Genomic DNA, 23,008 nt, shown 5'->3' on the forward strand with positions numbered 1-23,008 from the left:
GGAACACACAGCTGCATTATTTCCCGTCAGGGGATCTCTGAGGGAACACACAGCTGCATTATTTCCCGTCAGGGGATCTCTGAGGGAACACACAGCTGCATTATTTCCCGTCAGGGGATCTCTGAGGGAACACACAGCTGCATTATTTCCCGTCAGGGGATCTCTGAGGGAACGCACAGCTGCATTATTTCCTGTCAGGGGATCTCTGAGGGAACACACAGCTGCATTATTTCCTGTCAGGGGATCTCTGAGGGAACACACAGCCGCATTATTTCCTGTCAGGGGATCTCTGGGGGAACACACAGCTGCATTATTTCCTGTCAGGGGATCTCTGAGGGAACACACAGCTGCATTATTTCCTGTCAGGGGATCTCTGAGGGAACACACAGCTGCATTATTTCCCGTCAGGGGATCTCTGAGGGAACGCACAGCCGCATTATTTCCCGTCAGGGGATCTCTGAGGGAACGCACAGCCGCATTATTTCCCGTCAGGGGATCTCTGAGGGAACACACAGCTGCATTATTTCCTGTCAGGGGATCTCTGAGGGAACGCACAGCCGCATTATTTCCCGTCAGGGGATCTCTGAGGGAACACACAGCTGCATTATTTCCTGTCAGGGGATCTCTGAGGGAACACACAGCCGCATTATTTCCTGTCAGGGGATCTCTGAGGGAACGCACAGCCGCATTATTTCCTGTCAGGGGATCTCTGAGGGAACGCACAGCCGCATTATTTCCCATCAGGGGATCTCTGAGGGAACGCACAGCCGCATTATTTCCCGTCAGGGGATCTCTGAGGGAACACACAGCTGCATTATTTCCTGTCAGGGGATCTCTGAGGGAACACACAGCTGCATTATTTCCCGTCAGGGGATCTCTGAGGGAACACACAGCTGCATTATTTCCCGTCAGGGGATCTCTGAGGGAACACACAGCTGCATTATTTCCCGTCAGGGGATCTCTGAGGGAGCACACAGCCGCATTATTTCCCGTCAGGGGATCTCTGAGGGAACACACAGCCGCATTATTTCCCGTCAGGGGATCTCTGAGGGAACGCACAGCCGCATTATTTCCCGTCAGGGGATCTCTGAGGGAACGCACAGCCGCATTATTTCCTGTCAGGGGATCTCTGAGGGAACGCACAGCCGCATTATTTCCTGTCAGGGGATCTCTGAGGGAACGCACAGCCGCATTATTTCCTGTCAGGGGATCTCTGAGGGAACGCACAGCCGCATTATTTCCTGTCAGGGGATCTCTGAGGGAACACACAGCTGCATTATTTCCCGTCAGGGGATCTCACAGCTGCATTATTTCCTGTCAGGGGATCTCTGAGGGAACGCACAGCTGCATTATTTCCCGTCAGGGGATCTCTGAGGGAACGCACAGCTGCATTATTTCCTGTCAGGGGATCTCTGAGGGAACGCACAGCCGCATTATTTCCTGTCAGGGGATCTCTGAGGGAACGCACAGCCGCATTATTTCCTGTCAGGGGATCTCTGAGGGAACGCACAGCCGCATTATTTCCTGTCAGGGGATCTCTGAGGGAACGCACAGCCGCATTATTTCCTGTCAGGGGATCTCTGAGGGAACGCACAGCCGCATTATTTCCTGTCAGGGGATCTCTGAGGGAAAGCACAGCCGCATTATTTCCTGTCAGGGGATCTCTGAGGGAACGCACAGCTGCATTATTTCCTGTCAGGGGATCTCTGAGGGAACGCACAGCCGCATTATTTCCTGTCAGGGGATCTCTGAGGGAACACACAGCTGCATTATTTCCCATCAGGGGATCTCTGAGGGAACACACAGCTGCATTATTTCCTGTCAGGGGATCTCTGAGGGAACACACAGCTGCATTATTTCCCGTCAGGGGATCTCTGAGGGAACACACAGCTGCATTATTTCCCGTCAGGGGATCTCTGAGGGAACACACAGCTGCATTATTTCCCGTCAGGGGATCTCTGAGGGAACACACAGCTGCATTATTTCCCGTCAGGGGATCTCTGGGGGAACACACAGCTGCATTATTTCCCGTCAGGGGATCTCTGAGGGAACGCACAGCTGCATTATTTCCCGTCAGGGGATCTCTGAGGGAACACACAGCTGCATTATTTCCCGTCAGGGGATCTCTGAGGGAACACACAGCTGCATTATTTCCTGTCAGGGGATCTCTGAGGGAACACACAGCTGCATTATTTCCCGTCAGGGGATCTCTGAGGGAACACACAGCCGCATTATTTCCTGTCAGGGGATCTCTGAGGGAACGCACAGCCGCATTATTTCCCGTCAGGGGATCTCTGAGGGAACACACAGCTGCATTATTTCCTGTCAGGGGATCTCTGAGGGAACACACAGCTGCATTATTTCCCATCAGGGGATCTCTGAGGGAACACACAGCTGCATTATTTCCCGTCAGGGGATCTCTGAGGGAACACACAGCTGCATTATTTCCTGTCAGGGGATCTCTGAGGGAACACACAGCCGCATTATTTCCCGTCAGGGGATCTCTGAGGGAACACACAGCTGCATTATTTCCTGTCAGGGGATCTCTGAGGGAACACACAGCCGCATTATTTCCCGTCAGGGGATCTCTGAGGGAACACACAGCTGCATTATTTCCCGTCAGGGGATCTCTGAGGGAACACACAGCCGCATTATTTCCTGTCAGGGGATCTCTGAGGGAACACACAGCCGCATTATTTCCTGTCAGGGGATCTCTGAGGGAACGCACAGCCGCATTATTTCCTGTCAGGGGATCTCTGAGGGAACGCACAGCCGCATTATTTCCTGTCAGGGGATCTCTGAGGGAACGCACAGCTGCATTATTTCCTGTCAGGGGATCTCTGAGGGAACACACAGCCGCATTATTTCCTGTCAGGGGATCTCTGAGGGAACACACAGCTGCATTATTTCCCATCAGGGGATCTCTGAGGGAACACACAGCTGCATTATTTCCCGTCAGGGGATCTCTGAGGGAACACACAGCTGCATTATTTCCTGTCAGGGGATCTCTGAGGGAACACACAGCTGCATTATTTCCCGTCAGGGGATCTCTGAGGGAACACACAGCCGCATTATTTCCTGTCAGGGGATCTCTGAGGGAACACACAGCCGCATTATTTCCTGTCAGGGGATCTCTGAGGGAACACACAGCCGCATTATTTCCTGTCAGGGGATCTCTGAGGGAACACACAGCCGCATTATTTCCTGTCAGGGGATCTCTGAGGGAACACACAGCCGCATTATTTCCTGTCAGGGGATCTCTGAGGGAACGCACAGCCGCATTATTTCCTGTCAGGGGATCTCTGAGGGAACGCACAGCTGCATTATTTCCTGTCAGGGGATCTCTGAGGGAACACACAGCCGCATTATTTCCTGTCAGGGGATCTCTGAGGGAACACACAGCTGCATTATTTCCCGTCAGGGGATCTCTGAGGGAACACACAGCTGCATTATTTCCCATCAGGGGATCTCTGAGGGAACACACAGCTGCATTATTTCCCGTCAGGGGATCTCTGAGGGAACACACAGCTGCATTATTTCCCATCAGGGGATCTCTGAGGGAACACACAGCTGCATTATTTCCCGTCAGGGGATCTCTGAGGGAACACACAGCCGCATTATTTCCTGTCAGGGGATCTCTGAGGGAACACACAGCCGCATTATTTCCTGTCAGGGGATCTCTGAGGGAACACACAGCCGCATTATTTCCTGTCAGGGGATCTCTGAGGGAACACACAGCCGCATTATTTCCCGTCAGGGGATCTCTGAGGGAACACACAGCTGCATTATTTCCCGTCAGGGGATCTCTGAGGGAACGCACAGCTGCATTATTTCCTGTCAGGGGATCTCTGAGGGAACGCACAGCCGCATTATTTCCTGTCAGGGGATCTCTGAGGGAACGCACAGCTGCATTATTTCCTGTCAGGGGATCTCTGAGGGAACACACAGCTGCATTATTTCCTGTCAGGGGATCTCTGAGGGAACGCACAGCTGCATTATTTCCTGTCAGGGGATCTCTGAGGGAACACACAGCTGCATTATTTCCCGTCAGGGGATCTCTGAGGGAACACACAGCTGCATTATTTCCCGTCAGGGGATCTCTGAGGGAACACACAGCCGCATTATTTCCTGTCAGGGGATCTCTGAGGGAACACACAGCTGCATTATTTCCTGTCAGGGGATCTCTGAGGGAACGCACAGCTGCATTATTTCCTGTCAGGGGATCTCTGAGGGAACACACAGCTGCATTATTTCCCGTCAGGGGATCTCTGAGGGAACACACAGCCGCATTATTTCCTGTCAGGGGATCTCTGAGGGAACACACAGCTGCATTATTTCCTGTCAGGGGATCTCTGAGGGAACGCACAGCTGCATTATTTCCTGTCAGGGGATCTCTGAGGGAACACACAGCTGCATTATTTCCCGTCAGGGGATCTCTGAGGGAACACACAGCTGCATTATTTCCCGTCAGGGGATCTCTGAGGGAACACACAGCCGCATTATTTCCTGTCAGGGGATCTCTGAGGGAACACACAGCTGCATTATTTCCCGTCAGGGGATCTCTGAGGGAACACACAGCTGCATTATTTCCCATCAGGGGATCTCTGAGGGAACACACAGCTGCATTATTTCCTGTCAGGGGATCTCTGAGGGAACACACAGCCGCATTATTTCCTGTCAGGGGATCTCTGAGGGAACACACAGCTGCATTATTTCCCGTCAGGGGATCTCTGAGGGAACACACAGCTGCATTATTTCCCATCAGGGGATCTCTGAGGGAACACACAGCTGCATTATTTCCCGTCAGGGGATCTCTGAGGGAACACACAGCTGCATTATTTCCCATCAGGGGATCTCTGAGGGAACACACAGCTGCATTATTTCCCGTCAGGGGATCTCTGAGGGAACACACAGCCGCATTATTTCCTGTCAGGGGATCTCTGAGGGAACACACAGCCGCATTATTTCCTGTCAGGGGATCTCTGAGGGAACACACAGCTGCATTATTTCCTGTCAGGGATCTCTGAGGGAACACACAGCCGCATTATTTCCCGTCAGGGGATCTCTGAGGGAACACACAGCTGCATTATTTCCGTCAGGGGATCTCGAGGGAACACAGCTGCATTATTTCTGTCAGGGATCTCTGAGGAACGCACAGCCGCATTATTTCCTGTCAGGGGATCTCTGAGGGAACGCACAGCTGCATTATTTCCTGTCAGGGGATCTCTGAGGGAACACACAGCTGCATTATTTCCTGTCAGGGGATCTCTGAGGGAACGCACAGCTGCATTATTTCCTGTCAGGGGATCTCTGAGGGAACACACAGCTGCATTATTTCCTGTCAGGGGATCTCTGAGGGAACGCACAGCCGCATTATTTCCTGTCAGGGGATCTCTGAGGGAACGCACAGCTGCATTATTTTCCTGTCAGGGGGATCTCTGAGGAACACACAGCTGGCATTATTTCCTGTCAGGGGATCTCTGAGGGAACGCACAGCTGCATTATTTCCTGTCAGGGGATCTCTGAGGGAACACACAGCTGCATTATTTCCCGTCAGGGGATCTCTGAGGGAACACACAGCTGCATTATTTCCCGTCAGGGGATCTCTGAGGGAACACACAGCCGCATTATTTCCTGTCAGGGGATCTCTGAGGGAACACACAGCTGCATTATTTCCCGTCAGGGATCTCTGAGGGAACACACAGCTGCATTATTTCCCGTCAGGGGATCTCTGAGGGAACACACAGCCGCATTATTTCCCGTCAGGGGATCTCTGAGGGAACACACAGCCGCATTATTTCCTGTCAGGGGATCTCTGAGGGAACACACAGCTGCATTATTTCCCGTCAGGGGATCTCTGAGGGAACACACAGCTGCATTATTTCCCATCAGGGGATCTCTGAGGGAACACACAGCTGCATTATTTCCTGTCAGGGGATCTCTGAGGGAACACACAGCCGCATTATTTCCTGTCAGGGGATCTCTGAGGGAACACACAGCTGCATTATTTCCCGTCAGGGGATCTCTGAGGGAACACACAGCCGCATTATTTCCTGTCAGGGGATCTCTGAGGGAACACACAGCCGCATTATTTCCTGTCAGGGGATCTCTGAGGGAACACACAGCCGCATTATTTCCGTCAGGGGATCTCTGAGGGAACACACAGCTGCATTATTTCCCGTCAGGGGATCTCTGAGGGAACACACAGCCGCATTATTTCCTGTCAGGGGATCTCTGAGGGAACACACAGCCGCATTATTTCCTGTCAGGGGATCTCTGAGGGAACACACAGCCGCCATTATTTCCTGTCAGGGGATCTCTGAGGGAACACACAGCCGCATTATTTCCCGTCAGGGATCTCTGAGGGAACACACAGCTGCATTATTTCCGTCAGGGGATCTCTGAGGGAACACACAGCTGCATTATTTCCTGTCAGGGGATCTCTGAGGGAACGCACAGCCGCATTATTTCCTGTCAGGGGGATCTCTGAGGGAACGCACAGCTGCATTATTTCCTGTCAGGGGATCTCTGAGGGAACACACAGCTGCATTATTTCCTGTCAGGGGATCTCTGAGGGAACACACAGCTGCATTATTTCCTGTCAGGGGATCTCTGAGGGAACGCACAGCTGCATTATTTCCTGTCAGGGGATCTCTGAGGGAACACACAGCTGCATTATTTCCCGTCAGGGGATCTCTGAGGGAACACACAGCTGCATTATTTCCCGTCAGGGGATCTCTGAGGGAACACACAGCCGCATTATTTCCTGTCAGGGGATCTCTGAGGGAACGCACAGCTGCATTATTTCCTGTCAGGGGATCTCTGAGGGAACACACAGCTGCATTATTTCCTGTCAGGGGATCTCTGAGGGAACGCACAGCTGCATTATTTCCTGTCAGGGGATCTCTGAGGGAACGCACAGCTGCATTATTTCCTGTCAGGGGATCTCTGAGGGAACGCACAGCTGCATTATTTCCTGTCAGGGGATCTCTGAGGGAACGCCACAGCCTGCATTATTTCCTGTCAGGGGATCTCTGAGGGAACGCACAGCTGCATTATTTCCTGTCAGGGGATCTCTGAGGGAACACACAGCTGCATTATTTCCTGTCAGGGGATCTCTGAGGGAACACACAGCTGCATTATTTCCGTCAGGGGATCTCTGAGGGAACACACAGCTGCATTATTTCCCGTCAGGGGATCTCTGAGGGAACACACAGCCGCATTATTTCCTGTCAGGGGATCTCTGAGGGAACACACAGCTGCATTATTTCCTGTCAGGGGATCTCTGAGGGAACACACAGCTGCATTATTTCCCGTCAGGGGATCTCTGAGGGAACACACAGCCGCATTATTTCCCGTCAGGGGATCTCTGAGGGAACACACAGCCGCATTATTTCCTGTCAGGGGATCTCTGAGGGAACACACAGCTGCATTATTTCCTGTCAGGGGATCTCTGAGGGAACGCACAGCTGCATTATTTCCCGTCAGGGGATCTCTGAGGGAATGCACAGCTGCATTACTTCCTGTCAGGCAATTAATATGCATTAATAAGTCAAAACAGAGTTAGGCGAAGCATGTCATTGGCTAGGGCAAAGCTTTCCCTAGGAAAAGATGGATTTGAAAGAAAATAAAGGGAAAGTAAACATTCCAACACGCAGAAGGGAGATGACGTTAAAAAAAAAAATAGAAATGGAAAAAAGCATACAGTTCAATTTTATTTCAGTTCAGTGCTTTTCATAAAATAAATATGGAATATCATTTCCGCCGTGAGGGGAGGGGCACAAGTGTGTGGGGGGGGGGGAAACAGCATTTTAGCAGGAAAAAAAAAAATCGAATGCGTTATTATTAGCCTCTTTAGCACTTCAGATTTATAAAGCTTCCATTTTGCTTGTAGGTTATTTACACAAAAGTAGTGATCAGGAACAAATATATACACAAATGCAGCAATCTAGATCAGTGGGGGGGGGGCAGGATGGAGGGGGGGTATAATGGTGGGACAGCCATGGAAGACCCCGATGATCAGTCTGTTGTCGCCTATGTCTCGATGCTTTTTTGTTTTTATACATGAAGAGCATAAAGGGCATCCATTGTATTGGGTTTCAATGAAACAAGAGCGCCCCCGTCAGTACCAACTTCTTATTTCAAGTAATTCTCAAAAAAACAAAAAACTATGTGCAAATGTGAAAATTCCCAATGTCGGGTGCCAATTTAGGGGCGTATTTATTATAATCAGTATCACTGGTGATGTTGCCCATAGCAACCAATCAGGTTTGCCTTTGTTTTCTAACTTGTAGGTGCTACTTGGTTGCTATGGGAAACATCACTGGTGATGTAACCCATAGCAACCGGGTTTCTGCTTTTGTTTTCTAACTTGTTGGTGACCATTTAAATCTAATTGCTACTTGGTAGCTATGGACTGCCCATAGCAACCAATCAGATTTTTGTTTTCTAACTTGTAAGTGACTGTTGAAATCTAATTGTTACTTGGCTGCTGTAGGGAACATCACCAGTGATGTTGCCCATAGCAACCAATCACATTTGTGCTTTTGTTTTTTACCTTGTGACAGTTTATATCTAATTGCTACTTGGTAACTATGGACTGCCTATAGCAACCAATCAGATTTTTGTTTTCTTACTTGTAAGTGACCGTTCAAATCTAATTGCTACTTGCCCGCTATGGGCAACATCACCAGTGATGTTGCCCATAGCAACCAATCAGATTTTTGTTTTCTAACTTGTAATTGACTGTTCAAATCTTATTGCTACTTGGCTGCTATAGGCAACATCACCGCTGATGTTGCCCATAGCAACCAATTTGCTTTTGTTTTTTACCTTGTAAGTGACCATTTATATCCAATTGCTACTTGGCTGCTATCAGATTTTTGCTTTTCTAACTTGTAGGTGAATGTTCAAATCGAATTGCAACTTGGTTGCTATGGGCAACACTGGTGATGTTATCCAATCAGATTTTTGCTTTTGTTTTCTAACTCGTAGGTGACCATTTATATCTAATTGGTACTTGGCTGCTATAGGTAACTTCACCGGTGATGTAGCCCATAGGAACCAGAGTTTTGCGGCTATTTTCTAACTTGTAGATTACCGTTTAAATCTAATTGGTACTTGGCTGCTATAGGCAACATCACCCATGATGTTGCCCATAGCAACCGATCAGATTTATGTTTTTAACATGTGAGTGTTCAAATCTAATTGCTACTTGGCTGCTATGGGCAACATCACTGGTGATGTAGCCCATAGCAACCAGATTGTTTCATTTGTTTTCTAACTTGTAGACTACCGTTTAAATCTAATTGGTACTTGGCTGCTATAGGCAACATCACCGGTGATGTTGCCCATAGCAACCAATCAGATTTTTGTTAACATGTGAGTGTTCAAATCTAATTGGTACTTGGCTGCTATGGGCAACATCACTGGTGATGTAGCCCATAGCAACCAGATTGTTTCATTTGTTTTCTAACTTGTAGATTACCGTTTAAATCTAATTGGTACTTGGCTGCTATAGGCAACATCACTGATGATGTAGCCCATAGCAACCAGATTTTTGGACTGCCCATAGCAACCAATCAGATTTTTGTTTTCTAACGTCTAAGTGACTGTTCAAACCTAATTGCTACTTGGCTGCTATGGGCAACAAGACCGGTCATGTTGGCTTATAATAAATATGCCCCTTAGTGTGAGCTGTAACAAAAAAGACGCAACTCAACGGAACAACAAAAACATCCAAAAAAAGTGCATTAAAAACCTCAAGATAGCGACTAGTGTTTCCATACATTTTTGTGTCAGTGCTCGCTCAAATTTCTGCGCTAAAACAGATCAAAAACAATTTTTAAAAAAGCCTATTTCTGGAATTCGAAAAACAAAACTCCATATTCGATTGCGAATCATATTTGTATTTTAATGAGATAAACCCAAAAAAAAATAAAAATTTTTTTTTTTGGTTTTAAAGAATAAATAAGTCAACCCCAAAATAAAAATATCGTTCAACGGGGGAGGGGCACGCATGCGCTTTCTGCGTGCCGCGCGCGTCACGGCAACGAAGATAAGATTACACATGAAGACATCGTAAAACAATTAAAAAGGACTGTGATTGATATATTAAGTGCACCGCCATATTGTATAGAGACAGATGTACCGTGCTTAGTGTGGGCTTATTCCCGCCCCCGTCCCGCCCTCTATTTCTATACCACACAATTTCATTGGATATTAAAGCATCACTGCACTAAAGAAAAAAAAATAAAGAAAATGTGTGTACTATTTCATATTCCTGGTTCAAATCCTCCAATCTTGTCTGCAAGTCTAGAACATAAAGGGGCTTATTTTAGTGCCAACGTTCCGTGTAAATCTCCCATGGACTTGAACCCAGCGGTAACAGCGTGAAAATGCCATTTTCCCTCTTGATTGTGATTGGGCGTGTAGATGTATGGGGCGGGGCAATTCAAGTAAGAGTAAATCCACTGGATAGCGACGCTTGCTGCATGCAATGCCTTCCTTCCGTTGAGTTATTGTCCATGTTGAGATTCACAGCCATTCATTCAGGACGAAAAGAAACTGAAAAAACAAAAATTGAGGGGGGGCAACAACAAAAAAAAATTTGAGAGGGGGCAACAACAAAAAAAATTCGAGAGGGGGCAACAACAACAATAAAAAAATCGAGGAGGGGCAGCGACAAACTAAATACAAGAGAGACAAACACTGATTTTTGCTTTCCTTCAGTTTGATCCGTTTTTGTGGCGCCGGAGAGGTCTATAACAGCAATCCCGGAGTTTTTCAAGTTGCAGGCGGGATTTATCAATAATTGTCTTCCCCACCGGAGGGGGGGGGGGGGAGGGGGAAAGTAAAAACATTCAAAGTGCAGCAGAATTTGTATCCGCGGGTGAAAATAAAGTAAACGTTTTGCTCTCTAAACCAGATACATCTGCCCAGCAGGTGTTTACTTGCACAAGGGGTTCTTCTTTGGCAAGGCGGGCCTCTTGGCTTGCCACAAGTGGTTGTGGATGGTCAGCGCGTCCACGCTGGCCGACATGGTTTTGGCCGGGATGACGGTAAACTGTTTTCTGTCCGAGCTGTATTTATACAGTTTGTCGATCATTTTCTTGGTGATGTTTTTCGGGCCCGTCCCCATCAGCTTGCAGATCTCCTCCGTGTCCGGGTAGTAGGAATAAAGTGCTCTGAACTGGCAGCCGGCGTCGCGGAAGAGGATGATGTAGTGGTTGGAGTCGCACTTCTCTAGCTCCTGCGGGCGTGGACGTAGAAAACCAGACAGAGGAGAAAGACCGTTAATGTTTTCTTAAAGGGGAACTCAACCCAAACACAACTTTTTGAAAAGGGAAATATCATTTCAAGCAACTTTGCAATATACAGCAAATAAACAATATGCAGCCTTTTCATGATATTTGATGTAATAATATGGAACATGGAACAGTCAGGGTTGGACTGGGGGGGTGCAGGTCCCCCGCACCCGCTAACCCACCCCCCCACTGAGTCTCACTAACCCCCTGCAGGGTCCCCCACCCGACATCCCCCACAAGCGTGCATAAGTTTAACGTGTCAGTGGAGGAACAGTTGGCCGGGGGGGGGTCCTAAACTAGGGCTGGGGCCCACCAGGTTTTTTCCTGGTGTCCCGGCGGCCCAGTCCAACCCTGGGAACTGTTCTCTAAGCCACGCCCCCTGCTGATCTGGCTGACTACTTTGAGACTTGAATAAAATGTAACAGTAGTCGCCTGTCCTCAGCCTGTATCCTCCCAATCCCACAATTCCCTGCTGCACAAGTGATGTCAATATGGAAAGGAACATCCCAGTGCAATGCATTGTGAGTTATGTAGTTCCTGCATGCTGTCTGTAAGCTGTGGAGAAGCTGTTACAATTTGTAACATCAGTGTTTTAGTCCCTCCTCCCCTGCCAGGATTTCAAATGATGCAGAAAGAGAAGAACAGTTTTGCAGCTGGATTTCATCATATAAAATGGGATTTAACCTACTTTTTGAAGGAACAGATTACAGGGATAGGGATATTAGGGGTTTCTGGGTTGTGTGGGGCTCTTTAACAGATTATGGTTCTGAAGCTGGAGTTCCCCTTTAAAACTATTGCAACTGTTTGAGCCATTTCCAAACCAGTTCAAACAAACAGGACAGACACAGATATAATGACAAGAAATGTGTAAGATTCTGTTTACCTCCAAAGTTGAATTTTTTACGGTTTCGTTCACCTTTCCCGCTAGACAGCAATGGGATATAGCATTGTGAATAATTGGCTTATTCGACTTGCTGCTCGGCTCCTTATACAGTTTCGGACCTGAGGGGAAAAGAAAAAAATAAACAAAAATAAGAAACAATATTTTAACATATTGCAAATGTATTTTATTCTATCGTTAAATATATGTTCTTTTAGTTACTTCCTTGTCTAGGGTGAAGCTCCACCCCCTTATGCTTTTTTGAGCCCTCCTTCTCTCTCCGACTATGACGATCTTAAAGAGGTGCCTACTTAGTTGATCCCAACTAAGATATAATTACCCCTTATTGGGGCAGAACAGTCCTATTGGGTTTATTTAATGGTTAAATGATTCCCTTTTCTCTGTAATAATAAAACAGTACCTGTACTTGATCCCAACTAAGATATAATTACCCCTTATTGGGGCAGAACAGTCCTATTGGGTTTATTTAATGGTTAAATGATTCCCTTTTCTCTGTAATAATAAAACAGTACCTGTACTTGATCCCAACTAAGATATAATTACCCCTTATTGGGGCAGAACAGCCCTATTGGGTTTATTTCATGGTTAAATGATTCCCTTTTCTCTGTAATAATAAAACAGTACCTGTACTTGATCCCAACTAAGATATAATTACCCCTTATTGGGGGCAGAACAGCCCTATTGGGTTTATTTAATGGTTAAATGATTCCCTTTTCTCTGTAATAATAAAACAGTACCTGTACTTGATCCCAACTAAGATATAATTACCCCTTATTGGGGCAGAACAGCCCTATTGGGTTTATTTAATGGTTAAATGATTCCCTTTTCTCTGTAATAATAAAACAGTACCTGTACTTGATCCCAACTAAGATATAATTACCCCTTATTGGGGCAGAACAGCCCTATTGGGTTTATTTAATGGTTAAATGATTCCCTTTTCTCTGTAATAATAAAACAGTATCTGTACTTGATCCCAACTAAGATATAATTACCCCTTATTGGGGCAGAACAGCCCTATTGGGTTTATTTCATGGTTAAATGATTCCCTTTTCTCTGTAATAATAAAAAAGTACCTGTACTTGATCCCAACTAAGATATAATTACCCCTTATTGGGGCAGAACAGCCCTATTGGGTTTATTTCATGGTTAAATGATTCCCTTTTCTCTGTAATAATAAAACAGTACCTGTACTTGATCCCAACTAAGATATAATTACCCCTTATTGGGGGGCAGAACAGCCCTATTGGGTTTATTTCACACACAACATTACAGTAGAATGTGATTGGCTTTAAAACAACAATTTTAATTGGGGGGGGGGAGAAAATCAATCAATTAATTTCAATAACTAAATATATTGATGATATAAATATGCTTCTTACCTGAATATTCTGCTACAGAAGCAATAGAAGATGCAGTGGACGCATTCTCCCAGTCTCGCTCTGCATTCCTGCTCTGGTGTCGGCCCATTCCTGACAGAGAATCCACACAGTCCACCCTAAATTAAAGGGGAAGTAAAAGTCATATTTCTGGATAAACGGATATTTTTTCTGTTCATGCTGTACCCGGAGCCTTGTGTATACCTGTGTGACGGGGTCCCTCCTGAGTGCACACTCTCAGCTTCTGTCGTAGCACCGGAGGCCAAAGACAAGCTGGATCCAGACTGAGCGCTGCTTAAATTATCAGCTACAAAAGAAAGGGGGGGTGGGTGTAATTTTAGATAAAATCCACAATACTTGACCTATGGCTTGGGGCTCAATATTGGGTCCCTGTGCTATTTAGAATGGGTCTACATGGGGTGGTTGAACTTAAGCAAACTATGTTATAAAATGGCCAATTCTAAGCAACTTTTCAATTGGTCTTCATTATTTAACACAATTTTTTTTGCATCTTTCTTCTAATTCTTTGCAACTTTCAAATGGGGGTCACTGACCCCGGCAGCCACTATTGCTCTGTGAGGCTCCAGTTTTATTGTTACTGTTGCTTTTTATAACTTCTCATTCTATTCAGCCCCTCTCCTATTCATATACCAGCCTCTCATTCATACCACTCCCTGGTAGCTAAGGTAACTCGGACCCTAGCAACCAAATAGCTGCTGAAATTCCGGATTGAAGAGCTGCTAAACAAAAAGTGAAATAACTAAAGACATACAAATAATAAAAAATGAAGACTAATTGCAAATTGTCTTAGAATATCACTTTATATCATACTTTTTAAAAGTTAACTCGAAAGTGAATAACCCCTTTAATAAAGTAAAATATCCCGCTATGATAGGACTTAGTGTCTTTTATTATATAACCCTTTAAGGGGTATATTTATCATGCTGTGTAAAAAGTGGAGTAAAACATTACCGGTGATGTTGCTCACAGCATCCAATCGGATGCTTTGCTTTGGTTTTCTAACTGTTGAAATCTAATAGCTGATTGGTTGCCCTGGGCAACATCACCAATAATGCTGCACTCTACTTTTTACACAGCATAATAAATATACCCCTTAGTTTGCCCAGGAGTTGTAACCCATTGCAACCAATCAGCAGGTAGCATTTACTGGTCACCTGTTTAAAAGCAAATATCTTACTGGTTGCTATGGGTTGCCCCACCTGGGCAAATTAGTGCCTTTTATTACATATGGGGATAGTATTTTAGGCACAAAATAAATTCTTCACCATTGTTTTGGGCCATGAACCCATATACTTTGGGTAATAAAGGCAGAAACCCTCGGATAAATCAAGAATAGCAATTGGGTAATGTAGTAAGAAAGATCATTTCATAGCAAGCAATCAGCTGTTTGCTTGTACTAGGCAACTACAGACAGAATAAGGAAAGCAAACCTGATTGGTTTATGGGGGTTCTTAGGCGCCACGGAAGATCATTTCCTGGTGAGAGGAGTTTAGCTGGATAGGGGCAAGTTTTGCTGTAAAAGAGAGAAAAGGGCACATACGTGTAGAGGAATATTTCGTTCCGGAGTCGCTGTACGATTCCTCTCGATGGACAGATTTGGGGCGAGTTTTCCTGGGTTTCGGTTTAGGCTTTGGCCGGCCAAGCCCCTGTTCCTCCAAGATCTGTTGTTGCTTCCTTCGGAGATATTCCTGCTTGATGAGCTCTCTCCGGGCCTTCTCTTCGTCCTTCCGTATTCTGTCTTCTTCCGCTTTACGACTGTAGTGCGGCAAAAAAACAAAAAAAACAAAAGGGATTGCCATCAGGATAAATATATTATTGCTACCAGGCAATACAAAACAGCCCTATAGATTCTAGGCCCTCCTCCTCCTCCATGCCCAGCTTGCAATCCCAGGATCCCCTGCCCTGCTCCTCATATCTCCTGTAGAACAGAGAGGAGCTGCCGATATATATTTACCGAGCCTCGTCGCGCTTCTGTTCAACTTCAGCTTCCAACTGTTGCTTTCGGATCCGCGCCTCTTCGGCTTTGCGCTGCTGCTTCATCAGGAAGGCTGCGCGCTTCTTTGCCAGCTCGTCTTCGGCTTTCTGTTCGTCCTGAAGGTTTAAGGGTAAGTAGCAATGGTCAGAACCATTCACACAATCTTTAGTTTACAAGGGATTTAAAATGAGAACAATGCAGCGCTACACATTAGAACTGCTTTCAGGTAACCTATTGTTTCTCCTACTCCCATGTAACTGGAGGAGTCCCAAGCCGGACTTGGATTTCTTACTATTGAGTGCTATTCTGATACCTACTGGGAGCTGCTATCTTGCTCCCTTCCCATTGTTCTGCTGATCGGCTGCTGGGGGTGAGGGGGGGGGGATATCACTCCAACTTGCAGCGCAGCAGTAAAGTGTGCCTGAGTCTGAGCTTTCAGCCAGCGCTACACATTAGAACTGCTTTCAGCTAACCTATTGTTTCTCCTACTCCCATGTAACTGGAGGAGTCCCAAGCCGGACTTGGATTTCTTACTATTGAGTGCTATTCTGATACCTACTGGGAGCTGCTATCTTGCTCCCTTCCCATTGTTCTGCTGATCGGCTGCTGGGGGTGAGGGGGGGGATATCACTCCAACTTGCAGCGCAGCAGTAAAGTGTGCCTGAGTCTGAGCTTTCAGCCAGCACTACACATTAGAACTGCTTTCAGCTAACCTATTGTTTCTCCTACTCCCATGTAACTGGAGGAGTCCCAAGCCGGACTTGGATTTCTTACTAGAAAGCCTCACAAGGCAATGTTGGTCTACTATGTGACACATATGCTTTCCCACCAATGATTTACCCTTATGCCATTGGGAAGGAAACACGGGACCCTGCTTAATCTCCCCTCTATCGTGGGCAACAAAATGTCCCATGTGTCAGGGCTAGGGTTGCCATCTGTTTTTCTCTTTATTAGCTTTTTGTTCAGAAGCTCTCTGAACTGATCTGGTTGTTAGGGTCCAATTTAACCTAGCAACCAGGGCAGTGGTATAAAAAAGAGACAGAAATATGAATAGGGGAGGGCCTAAATTAAAAGAAAAAGTAATACAAAGTAACAATAACAATGTAGCTTAAGGGCGAGGTCAGAGAGGAGCGGATCGGTGGTCGGCCTGAAAATTGCGAAAGTGTACCTCGCCCTTTTTTGCCTGCTGGCTGGGGTCAGTGACCCCCAGTTTGAAAGCTGAGGAGGAAGATGAAGGCAAATTATACAAAAACTATTAAAAAAAATGAAGGCCAACTGAAAAATTGCTAAGAATAGGCCATTCTATAACATTCTAAAATATAACTGCCCCTTTAAATTATTTGCCTTCTTCTGGCTCTTTCCATCTTTCAAATGGGGGTCCCTGACCCCGGCAGCCAAAAAAACTATTGCTCCAGTTTCTCATTCAAAACACGGCCTGGTTGCTAGGGATAAACTGGACCCTAGCAACTAGATAGCTTAAGTAATAACTTGCCTTGAAGAAGAATCCCAAGCCCGATTTCTGGTCATCGCTAATGATGTCCTTGGTTTTTTCCGGGTGATCCGTCTCTTCTCCCTCTTCGTCGGTTTCTTTCAGATCCGAGAGATCCACCTCGATGAGGCTGCTTTTGTTTTTATTCTGCTCGTCGACCGGGACGTTTTCTTTCCCCGAGCTTTCGGGCGCGCTCCCTCCGGCCACTCTCAAACTGCCCACGGCCTCTCGGTGCATCTGCTCGGAAATAATATTGGCATCTTTGGAAGCGGACAGAACGAATGTCCTTTGATTATTGTCTTCGTGCAGCCGGAAACCCCCCGTCGTTGGTTTATCCTGGTAAGCGCTTCCTTGTTCCGGCACAATGTCCGCTGGGGGTTCTTCAGCAGGGAGGTTGGGGGATTTGGGGGGTTGCACAGACTTCAAATGGGGCACTGTTTCTATACTGTTGGTCGGGGTTATTACACGAGAAGAGCTCAATGCTTTTTCCTTCGCGGTTTTCTGCTCGGGTATTCGTAGCGAACGAGGGTTGCGTCCCTGGCCAAAACGCGGCGTTTTACGGGCAACCGGCACCCCCGGTGGCGATATAGGTTCGACAAACTGTACCGACGGCTTTAGTTTATGTTCCTGCCCGTTGTTGGGGAGAGATGGGACGGCCATGGCGGGGGCCTTCATTAGCATCTCCTGCTGCTGGGATATTTTCAGTATGGCCTGCTGCAGCGTGCTGATGGTTTCATTCAGCTTTTCGATGGAAAGGTCGCACTCGTTGACGTCGATTTCGGAGTCTGCATCGTCCGGGGTGGAGCTGGCTATTAAATTGCATATGTCTGCTTCTAACGAGGCGGGGTCTTTCTGTTTGGGGTCGGCGAAAGCTTCTTGAACTTTCAAGTCGCCGGGTTCTATGGTCTCCAAGTATTGCTCCACTTTAGCGTTTACGGAAACGGCATCTATATCCTCAGGCACCCGTTTGGTGTAATCCTTCAAGCTGTGCCCCGGCTTCACCGGCTGCGGCACGGTGTCTGGTTTGCCCTTTTTCACGACGTGCAGGAAGGCGGCTTTGCCCAATTTTAAGCGCTGCCTGGCAGACAGGGACTCCATTTTTTTCTTCTGAGCCTCGATGGCGCGCCTCTTCTCCTCCAGCTGCATGTGAAGCTGGACTAGCTCCGAGGCCAAAACGTTGGCATGATCTTTGTTTTGCCTGCCAGGGCTTTGTTCCCTCCTCTGTTTCCAGGTCGTCAGCGGAAGGGGGCAGCACTCGGATCCGTCGGGAGTGGTCTTCTGGGAGCTGCTAGTACTAGACTTGGTTTCGTAGCTATTAAGCCTCTGAAATTTGCGCTCGGCAAAGCTCGTCATCCGGATGCTCCCGCTGGCCATGGATGCGCTGCTGATTTGGGAAATGGTACTTAGGCACGGGCTGGAGCGTCCGCTGGCGTCGTCTTTGTCATCGTGCTCTTTAACCTTCATGTCTTCCTGCAGCTTAGCAGATTCCTCCTCGCCGATGTGTTTGCCGAAGGCGCGGGCAACTACGACTTCTTGCTCGCGTTCGCCTATATCTAAATGCTCAGAATCTGGTAATACTGTCCACGTTGTGTCTGACTTACGGGGGTCCTCGATCATTAAGCTGCCCACACTGGGCTTCTCCTCCACTTCATCATCATTGATATCATGAAGAAAGAACCCCCCGACGGGCTCGTTCGGCTCCACGCTACTCGTAGCCAGGGGCCTAAAAGTACCATTTCCATTCTCTATGGAAAGCTGCGCCGGGTCTGTCCTTAAAGGGGCAGTTACACATGCAGACTCCAAGCTGGAAAGTGGCGTAAAAGTTCTATTCAAGTCGTGTCCAGTGTGATTGTTGATTATCTTCTTCCGCGAAAAGGACTGGTTCCCCTCGTTTTGCCTTTTCGAAGAGAAGCCTTTTTGTTTTCCTTCTCCGTACTCTTCTCTCTTAGGGACCATCTGTTTTTCTTTAGCAGGTTTCAACACCGCCGGCATTAGAGGTTCCAAAAAGAAACTGTCCGGCTTGCTCTCTAAATCTCCCGGCCTCCTCGGCCTCGTTGCGCTCATCTGACTCGATGCCCTGGAGGAAACGCTCTGCAGCTCAAGGTCTCCTGGGCACGATGTGTCGTCCGACCTGATGAACGCAACAAGCTCTTCCTCGTCATCTTCAATATCGACGTTGCCCAGTAAGCTCTTGGATCCGACGTTCATAGGCGTGGGAAAGGTCTGATGCTTGGGAGTTGCGCTGATGATGTTTGAGGCCAGGCTGTCCTTGCTGATCGATCTGGCGAGGCTAATGCTGTCCCCGGAGGTGGCATCTACATCATCTGCTCCGTGGTGGAAGGCAAACGGCTGAGAGAGAGGTCTGAAAAAAAAAAAAAGCAAAAATAAAATGTAACCTGGATTGGCAAGGTCACAATACAGGGCTTTATGATGATTGGCTTTAAGTAATTGGGGGTGTGGTTTGTAATCTATATATATGTGAATGAAAATGTTCTCTTTTGGAGCCTATGAGTAAGTGCTGGGTAAGCATGAAACGCGTAGATTAAAATAAAACACTAGAGGATATCCCTGCACCAGGGCCGCCAACAGAAAGCACGGGGCCCCCCCCTCCCACGCACTGCCCAATAGCCCCTCCCCCAGTGACCCCTCCCATCAGTACAAAGGACACACAGACATTGCTAGCCAGGGCCCCCTAAAACATTGCTGTTCCTCCCCCAAAGTCCTCATACTATGGCCTGCTTCTTCCTGCTCCTCCACTGCTTCCTTCCGCTCCCCCCTACTTCCTCCCCAGCATCCTTCTGCTTCCTGCGGCTCCCCCCAGCGACCTCCTGCTTCCGCCTCAGTCCTCTTGATGTGTCCCCCGGCTCCCCGCTGCATCTGCACACTTTTACAATGTTGTGCCCCGTGCGTACGTGTGACATCAGTCACAACCAATTGAATTACCCGCTGACCACCAATGACAGGGCCCGTAATTCTTTAAACGGGGCCCGAGCTAAAAAACTGTATCACGGCCCGGCCCCCCTTTAAAAAGAGGATCGTCCGGGCCCAGGGACAACTGTCCCCCCTGATGGCAGCCCTGCCCTGCACAGTTATATGTTCACAATATTTCTTATATACTTGATGTTCTCCTGTAATTGGCCGGATCTGTTTCTATAATACAAGGCTAATTGGAAATATTCCACTGGTATTCACTGAGCTGGCTGTAAAGGAAAACTAAACCCTAAAAATGTCGTTTGCGAAAGATTTGGCTGAATACCTAACGCTAATTTGCTAAGTTGGGCAAAAGTGGATAAAACTTCCTCCCAGTATCCAACGAATCAACCAAAAATACTTTGTTCCTCTTGCAAACAAAAGGGGAGCACTTGTTCCGTGAGATTTAATTGGACACCAGTTGACGCCTTTGACACCTGAGGAAGGGATTGGGTAACACAACTCCCCAGAACGTTGTGGAATAAATACTCTTTTGTTTGCAAGTGGATCAAAGTATTTTTTGTTGATTCTTTAAGTAATTATCTGCATTAATTACTAATTAGCGCTATATTGTGATATTTATATTCTGTATATACAATAGGGATGCGCCAAATCCAGGATGTGGTTTGGGATTCGGCCATTTTCAGCAGGATTTGGTTTTGGCCCAGCAGGGAATCAGCAGAAAAGATGATGGGGGTCTACTGGGGGCACAGATCTTCCCTGCTAAAGGGCTGTGGTTGCCTTGGGCTGTACAGAAGCCCAAAACATAATGCACAATATTTCTGCCCTACTTCTTTAAAGGGGAACTAAACCCTAACTAAAATGACTGCAAGAGATATACTAAAACAAGTCCGTTAAACCAGTTATGCGCTTCTTAAAGCAGCAGATAAGGAGCACATATACTCTGCGTTCATTTTTCTGCACATATTATATATAATCAAGACTAAAATACTTTCATTCAATGGCGGCTTTCTCAACATGATTCTATGCTACCTAGAGTAAATAAAATAATCGGCAGAATACATACCTTAGCTTCTTCTCTGGCCAGGCAATTATGGAGGCCATGGGTTGCCCGTCGGCCCGCGTCAGCGAGTTCGCCCGATCTCTGTGATCTGAATAAAGTATAAAATACATTGATTTTCATAGGTTCCCACAGAAACACTTGGGCCACCTAGGGGTGTCAAATAAGGGCTGTGATTGGCTATTTGGTTTCCCCTATATGGAATAATGGGGCCCTGCGCACTCAACCTGCCTCACCCTCAATTCAGCTCTATATCAGGGGTCCCCAAAATGTTCTACCCTTGAGCCACCTAGGGGTGTCAAATAAGGGCTGTGATTGGCTATTAGGTAGCCCCTATATGGAATAATGGGGCCCTGTGCACTCAACCTGCCCCACCCTCAATTCAGCTCTATATCAGGGGTCCCCAAAAATTTCTACCCTTGAGCCACCTTGGGGTGTCAAATAAGGGCTGTGATTGGCTATTTGGTAGCCCCTATATGGAATAATAGGGCCCTGTGCACTTAACCTGCCCCACCCTCAATTCAGCTCTATATTAGGGGTCCCCAAACTTTTCTACCCATGAGCCACCTAGGGGTGTCAAATAAGGGCTGTGATTGGCTATTTGGTAGCCCCTATATGGAATAATGGGGCCCTGTCCACTCAACCTGCCTCACCCTCAATTCAGCTCTATATCAGGGGTCCCCAAAATGTTCTACCCTTGAGCCACCTAGGGGTGTCAAATAAGGGCTGTGATTGGCTATTAGGTAGCCCCTATATGGAATAATGGGGCCCTGTGCACTCAACCTGCCCCGCCCTCAATTCAGCTCTATATCAGGGGTCCCCAAACTTTTTTTACCCTTGAGCCACCTAGGGGTGTCAAAGTAAGGGCTGTGATTGGCTATTTGCCAGCCCCTATATGGACTGGTAGCCTACAAGAGGTTTTTGTGGCAGTATACATGGTTTTTGTGCAACCAAAAGCCCCTTCATGGAGGCTACTGGGGGCAACAGCCAAGGGGTTGGTGAGTAACATGTTGCTACGGAGCCCCTGGTTGTCAAGGTGAGAGTAAGACTTACTTGGACTTTCCTCTGGTTGGACAGACTTCTGCTGTTTCTGCCTCAAAGGCAATAATGGGTGTGACGGGCTGAAGACTGTGCATCCCTTCCCGCTGTATAATAAAACAAGAGTTAGTTGCCGAACTGTTGTACATAGAGGACAGGAATTATATTTCATCATTGTTTTCTATTTCACATACTTTTCAGGGAAAGTTAATCCCGCCATTTTCTATTTCACACACTTTCAAGGGGAAGTTAATCCCTTCATTGTTTTCTATTTCACACACTTTCAAGGGGAAGTTAATCCCTTCATTGTTTTCTATTTCACACACTTTCAAGGGGAAGTTAATCCCTTCATTGTTTTCTATTTAACACACTTTCAAGGGGAAGTTAAATCCCATCATTTTCTATTTTACACACATTTTCAAGGGGAAGTTAATCCCTTCATTGTTTTCCATTTCACACACTTTCAAGGGGAAGTTAATCCCATAATTTTTTCTATTTTACACATTTTCAAGGGGAAATTAATCCCATCATTGTTTTCTTTTTCACACACTTTCAAGGGGAAGTTAATCCCATCACTTTCTATTCCACCCAGTTTCAAGTGAAGAATGAGTGCCAATGCTACTAAAATGGCCACTCGAGCAATTCCTGTTTGGGGGAATTCATAGGATTCATGGAAATGAAGAGCCATTTCAATTTCACAAATTTCTCAAAATCTTTGGCTCGATAAAAATCTTATTTTTATTTTCGGACAATAAACTTGATATTTTCATTAGACCCTACCGGCATTATTACGACACTTAAAAGAATTCATTCTCTCTCATTTGGGACCAGGTACAAAGTACTGTTATTATTACAAAGGAAAAGAATCAGTTTTTAATTTTCAGCTATTTGTTTATAATGAAGTCTATGGA

General features: G+C 46.8%; 1 protein-coding gene across 2 annotated transcripts in view; it reads right to left on the minus strand.

Moving 5' to 3' along the window:
• Window positions 1-8,549: 8,549 nt before the first annotated feature.
• Window positions 8,550-23,008, minus strand: part of camsap1 (calmodulin regulated spectrin associated protein 1) — a 49,506-nt gene continuing 35,047 nt past the window's right edge. For both annotated transcript variants that reach the window (XM_031890724.1, XM_031890723.1), the window contains 9 exons: window positions 22,113-22,204; window positions 21,066-21,150; window positions 17,072-19,430; window positions 15,559-15,695; window positions 15,145-15,359; window positions 13,788-13,890; window positions 13,587-13,702; window positions 12,190-12,308; window positions 8,550-11,251 (listed from right to left, as the gene is read on the minus strand). In XM_031890724.1, the coding sequence (XP_031746584.1) occupies window positions 10,949-11,251; window positions 12,190-12,308; window positions 13,587-13,702; window positions 13,788-13,890; window positions 15,145-15,359; window positions 15,559-15,695; window positions 17,072-19,430; window positions 21,066-21,150; window positions 22,113-22,204 (3,529 nt within the window). In that variant the 3' untranslated portion in view covers window positions 8,550-10,948. The remainder of the gene's footprint in view (window positions 11,252-12,189; window positions 12,309-13,586; window positions 13,703-13,787; window positions 13,891-15,144; window positions 15,360-15,558; window positions 15,696-17,071; window positions 19,431-21,065; window positions 21,151-22,112; window positions 22,205-23,008) is intronic.

The sequence above is a fragment of the Xenopus tropicalis genome, chromosome 8 (assembly GCF_000004195.4).
Source record: "Xenopus tropicalis strain Nigerian chromosome 8, UCB_Xtro_10.0, whole genome shotgun sequence".
NCBI classification, from domain to species: Eukaryota; Metazoa; Chordata; class Amphibia; order Anura; family Pipidae; genus Xenopus; species Xenopus tropicalis.